The 9,848-nt window shown below is 39.0% G+C and overlaps 1 protein-coding gene across 1 annotated transcript; it reads left to right on the forward strand.

Moving 5' to 3' along the window:
• The first annotated feature begins 8,475 nt into the window (after window positions 1-8,475).
• On the forward strand, window positions 8,476-9,383 carry LOC147638367 (uncharacterized). Its single transcript, XM_086795564.1, has 3 exons — window positions 8,476-8,668; window positions 8,751-8,878; window positions 8,960-9,383. The coding sequence occupies exons 1-3, from the start codon at window positions 8,546-8,548 to the stop codon at window positions 9,225-9,227; spliced, it is 519 nt and encodes a 172-aa protein (XP_086651690.1). The 5' UTR covers window positions 8,476-8,545; the 3' UTR covers window positions 9,228-9,383.
• Window positions 9,384-9,848: the final 465 nt, after the last annotated feature.

Consider the following 9,848-nt stretch of genomic DNA (forward strand, 5'->3'; position numbering starts at 1 on the left):
TCCATTACCGCTTATATTGGCTCCCCTAAACCCTGTCTATACCTTGTCCGGACAGTTGAGCTCTCTAGGCTCCCAAAACTACCGTTGACGTGACATTATTCCCCTTTAAGAGGAGTTTTCATCCTCGAAAATAAAATTCAGAACCTTTGACTACGTGTGCTTACTTTTCTCCAAGTAGAACCTTCTTTTGGTCTATCCTTCCATTTGACTAAACACTATTGTCATACAGACTGTCGAGTCCCTTTCTCTTGGAAATCCAAGACATTTTCTAGTTCATGTGGTAAAGATGGGAGGATCTCTTGACTGACGAGATTATCATCATCACCTAATTTCTTTTTTAGTCTACTGATGTGAAACACTGGATGAACTTTAGAGCTTTCTGGTAAAGCTAACTTTTAAGCAACACTACCTACTTTGTTAAGTATTGTGAATGGACCACAATACCTTGGAGATAGCTTCGGACTTCTCCCCGTTTTCAAAGATTCGGAGTGTTCAGGAACCTTTAAAAACACTTTATCACCTCCTTCAAAGATGATTTGTCTACAATCTTTATATGCATAATGTTTAGTACAATCCTATGCTCTCTTAATGTTATCTTTCACGATTTTCGTCATCTCTTGGAGATCTTGAAGAAAATCTTTAACCTTTTGTATCTTTTCCGAGTCCAACAGTCACTAGGGCTCGTGGCAGTTGAAAACCATACATCAACATTAATGGACTAAATCCCGTTATTGAATGTTTGGCACTTTTATAAGCAAATTCCAATATGGGTAAATATTCTTCCCAATTGGTTTGCTTTTTGCTTACATATGCTTGTAGCATGTCTTCTAGGACTTGGTTGACTCTCTCGGTTTGACCATCACTTTGAGGAGGATGATCATTCGTACTCATACTTAGCATGGTGTCCAATCTCTTGAACACAGCACACCAGAAATGTCTATCACTAACTATATCGGCAGGTAACCCATATAGTCGATAGATATTCTCAATGAACATTCGTGCTAACTCAGGCGCAGTCACTATCATTTTTGTCAGAATAAACTGACACATTTTTGTCAACCTATCTATGACCACCCAAACCGAATCGTGGCCCCTATTTGTTTTAGTTAATCTAACTATAAAGTCCATTGAGATACTCTCCCACTTACCATTTGGAATATGGACTTAGTAAACCAACTACCTTTAGGCGTTCTACTTTATTGAATTGGCACTTTTGGCATTTTAAGACATAGTCTTGAATGTCCTTACTTAAGCCAAACCAATAAAATTGTCTCTTAACTAGTGCATATGTCTTCCATATTCCAAGATGACCAACACTCGGACTATCATGGCATTCATATAAAATACGACGCCTATTTTCTAAGTCTGATGGTATACATACTCTACCTTTGTAAAGTAAGTAATTGTTATCGATGGAAAAATTCTTCCAAAGATTTCTTTCATCACTTGTAAGTGACATGTCTCCTTGAGACATTTCTCGAGACTTACTACTAGTGGAAGTGTTTGTCTTGTTAACGGGACTATCTTTATTTTTAGTCAAGGGATCCCTCTTCTCTACGACACTCCACACATGGGCATAATATGGATCATCAGCGCACTTCCCCTTAAGTGATCCCAGAACATCACTCTTAATTTGAGTAAAACTAAACTCGTTAACCATGGGCATGCGACTCAGTGAATCAGCAACCACATTATAACGTCCTTTTCTATATCTCAATTGAAAGTCAAACTCCTGGAGGCAACTCTACCCATTGAGTTTTGTGTCCTTTCAGCTCTCTTTGACTAGATAGCCATTTGATACTCTCATGATCAAAGACTATCTTAAATCTAGCACCATATATAATGCCTCCACTTCTTTAAGGCATGAATTATAGCATATAACTCCCTTTCATAAGCTGAATAATTTTGTTGAGCTTTGTCCAACTTTTTACTTTCAAATGCAATCCCTTGTAAGAGGATTGCGCCTACTGCATCATTACTACCATCCGTCTCTACCACAAAGGGTTGATTCTGATTGACCACTTGTAAAACGGGAGCCGTAGCTATAGCTACCTTAAGTTTTTCAAAACGTCTTTGCTAGGAATCCCTCCAAACGAAGGTCTTTCCCTTTTCTTTAAGCCGATCTGTCATTGGAACAGCTATCTTAGCATAATCTCGAACATACTTTCTATAGAATCCAGACAAACCAAGGAAAATTTATAATTCTTCTAAGTTTGTGGGATGTGGCCATTTCAATATGGCTTCAACTTTCGTTGGATCCATACGAATTCCATCTTCCAAGATTATGTGGCCCATGTTTTGGATTTCTTTTACGAAGAATTCACATTTGTTCTCTTTGGCATAAAGTGAATGCTTCCTTATTAACTCAAATACTTGCCATAAGTATTCGAGATGTTCTTTCTTAGTATGACTGTAGATTAGGATATCGTCTAGGAAAACCATGACAAATTTTCCTAAATAAGGTTTCAAGACACTATCCACCATGAGTGTCATGAAAGTGGCCGGAGCATTAGTCAAACCAAAGGACATGACTAAAAACTCATAGTAGTGACCAAACTTAGTTCGAAAAGCAGTCTTTTGGACATCCGCTTCCTGAATTCTCACTTGATGATATCCGGATCGTAAATCAATTTTCGTAAAGTACTTTTCCCCTTGAGTTAATCAAACAACTCATCTATTCTTGGTAAAGGGTACTTATTCTTAATCGTGATTGTATTCAAACCATGGTAGTCTACGCATAGTCGTATAGATCCATATTTTTTCTTCACTAATAGAATCAGTGAAGCCCAAGGCAAAGTGCTTGGTTAAATGAATCCACTTTTAAGGTATTCCATTAATTGTCGTTCTACTTCCGATAAGGAGTCTTACTAACTGGCTTTAAGCCAGGTATTACTTTGATTGGATGCTCAACATCGCCGGACAGGAGATAGCCCTTCCGGTAATTCATTTAGAAACACATCTTTAAATTGTTGTAAACAATTGCTCTAAGGATTCATTTCTTTTTCATTGTTAACATGCTTTGGTTAAAAAGAAGTCATGTAAAAACTGTGCTCACTCAAACGAATTGTGTTTTCACATGTGAAAAAAGAAATGATGTCATCAAGAATCATGTAACACAAAAAGATATTTTCTACTTCATTAGCTCTTGTATAAGGCGATTGAGTTTCATAGAGCATATGAGAGGTGAGGAGGGTACATCATGTTCACCTTGCAAACTCACTTTCTTACCATCTACTTCAAAATGAAAAGAATTATGCAAATAACTTCTAGACAAAGATGGACCAATGTTATATAACCACTCGACCTAAAATAACATCTGCTCGAGTGATATGCATAACTTGAAAATCCAAATGCATCTCATGACCTTTAATGACTACTGGGACATCACGAACTACTGTATCCCATACATCTTTATCATAATCGTTAATCAAAGAACCACATACTTATGGTCATTGGAACTTTCTGGAAACTTTAATTTCTTGACTAAAGTATAGTTCAAGAAATTGTGCATGGCACTATCATTAATCATAACTCGTACTTTGTGACCCTTAACATGACCATATATTCGAACCAACTCATGTGGTCTAAATGTTGGCACCCACATCGATGATGTGACACAACACTCATGAGTAGAATCAACATGGTAAACTTGAACCTCTTTAAGCTACGAGAAGTCTCTAGAGGGAGCACTTGAATAGTGTGCACTTGCTTTTCTTTACTTTGATCACCCTTATTCTTCTCATTTTCTTTAAGTTTAGGACACTGTAGTTTACTATAACCCTTTCCCATATGCAGTGAAAACATAAATTTTGCTTTTAAGCTCTTTTATAATCCTCATGCTTCAAAAATCTATGGTCCCTTAGGCTTCTTAGACTGGTCATTCTTTTGGCTAGGTCCCTTCCTCTTATTTTGACCTTGATGCTTGGAACCCTCGGACACACTATGTGTCCGTTGTGTAGTCTGTGCATACTTTTTCTTTTCGACGGTGTCGTCGAAAATCTAAGTAAACTTAATTGCTTCTTCTAAAGTTTTCGGCTCATTTTTCTTAACTTGATTATTATAGTCCGAGTCTAGCCCACGAATAAATCCACAAATCTTTTGAAAGTCATCCATTCCTTTCAACTTATGAATGATTTCTCTATAATTGGAGATGTACTGAGTCAATGTGAGATTTCTTGTCTCACAGTTGTCCCACGCTTCCGAATTACGATCCATCTCATTCTCAGAAAGAAATTCTTTCATGAATGCACTTTTAAATTCAGCCCACATAGTAGGTTGAGTTCCGGACTCCAAGCTCATTCACCACTTATATACTTTACCTCTTAGAGTTAAGCTCACTTCAAGCACACATATCTCCTCTAGAGTTTGGCACAATCGATGCAAATCCTGTCACTTTTAAGTAAAAGTGTTGACCGCATCTTTATTGTGTTCCTTATCCTCCCCAATTAAAGTCAGAGGTTTCAGATCTTTTAAAATAGCAATAGCATCTCTAGGGTGAGATGTACCGACATTCATGTTGCCCCCGTGGGCGAGAGTTACTGGCATCCCTCCCACAAAGGCCCTTACAATGGTAGAAGCTTGCATATTATCCTTTAACACCTAAAGAAAGAGACGTATCTTATCGTACTTGGCCTCAATGTCCAAAGTATGGGACTCTAGATCCTTAAACTGTTTAGTGCTGACCAAATTATCATCAAGAAGGTCATCATCTATCATCGTGACATTAGGATCGGCCACTGCCTTTTCCGTGTCCGACAAACAACTGGGATCTCCACTTCCAGACTTATTAGAGTTATTAGATTCCATATGGACCTTAGAGAATGAACACAAGAACCAACCTCAAGTCCAAGCTCTTGGAAATCAATCAAAATATTAGCCCGAAGTGAAGCTGTTGGCGCGATGTCAAAATTTGAGAGTCGTTGCTGAAAAGCACCTTCAAAGCTTCATAAGAAGAACCCGAAGCTGCATCGCAGGAGCAGGAACAACCGCTTAATTACAAAGGTGTGAACCTTTGTAAATATTGGAAAATCCTTTAAAGGATTTGATATATTTTTTTAAAATATGGGCTCTTGCAACGTGGCTTCTCTCGAACCCTGCAATGCGACGTCGGTTGAGCAAACTATGCTGGAGACTGAGACAATCAGCTAACGGCGTCGAACTGTTGCAAGCTTCCGTTGGCTGAGCGATGGCCTGCTGGGCTAGGCGATGGCGTCGGCTGAGCGATGGCCTGGGGCTAGTCGAACTATTTGCTGAATTATGACTCCCACGAATTGGTGACAAGTGGGAGAGTAGCTGGTAAGAAGATACCGAGGTTGGCAACTTGCTCCGGACAGCACACGCCAAAGGGATGACTCTCTGAAGAGAAGCGATGGGTTAGAGATGGTCGACCAACCACGAAAACGTCGGTTCTTCGCTTCCACAATCAACGCAATCTTCTTTCAAACTGATAAAAGATGCAAGCAAGAGATTGGCAGCAGGATCGGATGCTCTGATACCAATATTAGGTCACCTGCAGGTTGAGAATTACCAAAGGCCCACACGGCTACTCAGTGTTTGGACTCCTACTCTTTTAATAGCCTCTTGGCCCTTTTCATGTGCCCAGCCACTATTATATTGTCCGGCCACCCTTGAGTCCATTGCCGGTCATATTGGCTCCCTTAAACCCTCTTAAATTCCAAAGCTTCTTTGTCTTCTAGTTTTTCACCGACTCTTTAAACGTTATAATTAATCTTAGCCCTGATACCAATGTCGGAGTAATAAAATAATTGCAAAGCAATAATCACAAAACACAGAATAAAAATTGCACATAACACAAGATTGGGTCCAATTTGCCCCCACACAAGAGTGAGCCTACGCTTTCTCTTGGGTATTTAAATCATATTGCTTGAAATAACTTGTGGGGATTAAAATAGTGTCCACTTTTACAAATATATTGAGTTCTATAAAAATAACTTGCTTTATTAGACGTGCAAGCCAAACTACTTAAAAATAGGTGTAAACCTTAAACCATATAAATGTGTACATCTCTTGTAAAATCAAATATGCACAAGAGAGCTTTCACATGTCCCAATGTATATATACATCGACAATAAATATGGATGCCACCCAAAATGGAATAATGGCACGTGTTGTCACAAAATCAAATAATATTATGTCGACACCCAAAGTCGAGTGTCTCAAAATCTTCTTAACCACCACCAAGTCACCTACATTATCCAACCCAAGGATCTACACTTACATCAACTATGCTCGGGGGACAGGGGTCACTCATAAATATGTAAGCGTAGCACGTGGGTTCAACAGAAGGGATTTTTAATCCTTATTTTACACACTTTTTACATACAGAAGGGTACCATTTAAAGGTGATATTAACAGGTTAAATAGAAAAAGGGTGTGTTTTATTTACGAAAAAATTTATAGATAAGGAGTTTTTAAAATAGGCCTTGAAGGCACATGATATAAGGGGTTTACATATAGTGAACCCACCGAGCAACTATGCCAAATCAATTAATAAATTAATTAATTAAAAATACAAACAACCATATGAAACTCATAACATCAAGATGATGCATTCCATACTCTCATGCATGTACAAAATCACCCGTGTACACGTAAACTAAGCTACGATCGCTCGGATTTAGAAAGGCATCCAAATCTAAACCCATCTAGGAGAATTCATAAATAATGGGAGAAATGTGGGAATATAAAATTCCATGAATTAACTCCTCATAGCATATTTGGCCCACCCAGCGAATGTTTATAATAATAAACAAGCAATCTCTCTATATTCCTCTCTCTCTCTCTCTCTCTCTCTCTCTCTCTCTCTCTCATACACACACACGCACACACACATACATACACACACACACACACACACACATTCTCTCTCTCTCTCTCTCTCTCTCTCTCTCTCTATGTATGTATGTATGTATGTATATATATATATATATATATATATATATATATATATATATATATATATATATATATATATTATGGAAGGAGTGGGGGATGATACGTGGTGTTGGATGGAGGGTAGGGCACATGAAATGTAAAGGAGGGTTGGGTACATGCATGGGGGAGAGGGGGGCAAGGGGGGTGCATGTGCATGTGTGTGTGTGTGTGTGTGTGTGTGTGTGTGTGTTTGGTTTTTTTTCTTTAAGGTTCCTTAAAAGTTTTCTTTTCTTGCTTCAATAGTTCATAAAATGAATTTCTTTACACGATTGAAAGCCATGAGTTAGACCTTCATCTTTGCTTCGTTTTTAATTGCAAAAACTTTTTTTAAAATTTGATTACCTTCCATGAATACATTGACATGTGCATCACAATCTTTTACTTAAATTTAATACAACAAATTTCATATATCTTAATTTAGTGAGAACCGGCTTTTATTATTTAGGAGTGGTTCAAATGTGACTCTAACTTGTAAATCACAATCCATAACCTTCTCACTAAATTTAGATATAAAAGTTCTAAAAAGGCCCCACTTAAGATGTTATATATTATGTGCTCCTTGTCATTATCTATGTATTATTATTCTTCTTCTTTCAATGTAGATATAAAAATAAAAAGGATACAAACTTGGCATGCTAAGATGAAAGATAATATACCCCTAAGATGAAAGATGATACATCCCTAATAGGAAAGATATTATGCTAATTCAATCAAGGGCTTCACATACCACTTACTATGGATTTTTTTAATTTAATGTTATCATAAAAATCAATAATATAATCTTAAAACGTGCCTTGAATGTACCCTTGTGATATTATCGCTTTATGTATAGACTTTGGCTCACAAGGCTTGGAGATTATAAGATGCCTCATATAAATGAATGCATCTTCTAGATAAGTTATTTTTTGGGATAGAGAAAGATTCCCATAATCTTGTTCTACAACTTTTGAGCGCCAATACATATGCTTGCCTTGATTCTTGATAGAAATCATGGTAAGAGTGAGGAATCTTTTTTACCTTTCACTTGCCTTGGCACTATTGCAAGCTTTTGGTGAGGATGTCGATGCCATTCACATGGTGAAAAGCTTTACCTACAAGAAAAAGCTAATAGTAATAAACATCACACAGTGAAGGTACGAGTACGCGGATGTTGTGTGAAGTCACCTGGGGTAGAAACAGAATGGTTGGTGACATTGGTTGCCTTTGTCTCAAGCGTGGGGCGACAGAAGGACTGAATGGGAAGTACCAGGGACATAAAAGGAGAGAAGTGACTTGTGGGGGAGGGAGGGGGAGGACCTTACATGTGAAAAATGAGAGGGGTACGTAGGGGTTGCAAAAAGAATGTGGATAGTTTCTAGGAGGCCCTAATGGAGATTTCAATAAGGTTCCAAGAAGGTCACCTCTTGTTAGTGTGTGTAAGTTCTACCTTCAAATTCACACACTCAATTTGGCTTTGACCCTTTCTTTGACCAGGTTAAAACTTGCTTTGGCTTGACCATAGAATCCATTGAGAGAGAGAGAGAGAGAGAGCGCTATTATATGATGATACATTCTTTCAAAACCTGAAAAAGTGTGCGCGTTGAGAGAGAGGATGAGTATTCCCGGGGTGGAGTGTGCCAGGCGCAGGCGAGCCTCTCATGGGCGCTCTTCTTGCGGATCTCAGCAACCTGCGTTCCGTCTTACAAAGCTGGTGACTGCGAGCTTTGGTCGAGTGGTAATAACACCACTCTTGGTGTGTATTGTAAGCACGTATAATACTGTGTGTTTCCGTGCTCAGATCTTCGCTTCGTTATCAGGAAGCCGGTGATCAACCTCAAGAGTATGGAGATGGCTTGCATGAACGGGCCATGGCGGCGCGACATCGTTTGGACGGAAAGCTTCGATCAGCTCAGGTTGCCCCTTCCGCCACCAACAGCAGCAGCAGGTACCTCTCATCTGCACCACCTCAAGTGGGTTCGTTTACGCCATCCATTTTGGGCTTACCTTTGTATCCCCTTCTCTGCAGGCGACATGCGCCTCCTTCTTCGAGCCAACCCGTGCTGCCGCACAGCAGCAACGAGAATCAGAGACCCAATGGTTTCAGACTTAGAGAGGAAAGATTGCCTCCGACGGTGGGCGGCCGGCAGGAAGTCTGCCCCGTCTGCCTGGACAGCTTTCTGTCCGGACAAACGGTGATCTATCTGCCCTGCCAGCACAGATTTCACAGCGACTGCATTGTCCCCTGGCTCCAAAAGCACTGCCATTGCCCCTTTTGCAGAGCAAAAATTACTTGACCACTCCTTTTTAGTCAAATGTTTGAGTTTAATCGGAGATTTGAGGATTCTCTTTTGCCTTTTAAAGATATTAATTTTTTTTTGAAACCAACCATGCCAATATATATTATCATGAAGATATATATATTTTTTGAAACCAACCATGCCAATATATATTATCATGAAGTCATCTTTTGCTCTAAAGATATTAAAATTTCTAGAACAGCCATCCCAATATTATGAGAGCATGGTGTACCTAGGTGTCAGTATCATGAGATTATAGGTTTATTCATGCAAACATCATGCATCTTTCATTGAGGTAGGGTTCCATGCATATAACCGCCTCTACACTCCATTCTTTTTTATGGTTGGCCACCACTAGAGGGCATTGTTATTTGTGTGCAATGGGAAGGTAGGTAACCTCCACTTTCAAAGCTAGGGTGATTAAAAATGCATCTTGCAAGAATTCCAAAATGTACCTCTATACACCATAAAGTGGAAATGCCATGAAAAGGGATTTTTTCTATGGGACACTAGAAAGAAGGTCATGTCATCCTAAAATCACAACAGAGAAAGTAGTGGTTCAAAGCAAGCCTTGAAACTTTGAGCTAAGTGGTAAGAATCTTCAAGATAGCTATGTAA

Source organism: Cibotium barometz, chromosome 5 (genome assembly GCF_041138505.1).
Source record: "Cibotium barometz isolate CiBa-2024 chromosome 5, ASM4113850v1, whole genome shotgun sequence".
Classification (NCBI taxonomy): domain Eukaryota; kingdom Viridiplantae; phylum Streptophyta; class Polypodiopsida; order Cyatheales; family Cibotiaceae; genus Cibotium; species Cibotium barometz.

Excerpts from the sequence above, each read along its gene's own strand:
- LOC147638367 (XM_086795564.1), top strand. The coding sequence starts at position 8,546 with ATGAGTATTCCCGGGGTGGAGTGTGCCAGGCGCAGGCGAGCCTCTCAT. Across the intron at positions 8,669-8,750 it reads CTGCGAGCTTTGGTCGAGTG|GAAGCCGGTGATCAACCTCA; the intron begins GTAATAACACCA and ends CTTCGTTATCAG. Across the intron at positions 8,879-8,959 it reads GCCACCAACAGCAGCAGCAG|GCGACATGCGCCTCCTTCTT; the intron begins GTACCTCTCATC and ends CCTTCTCTGCAG.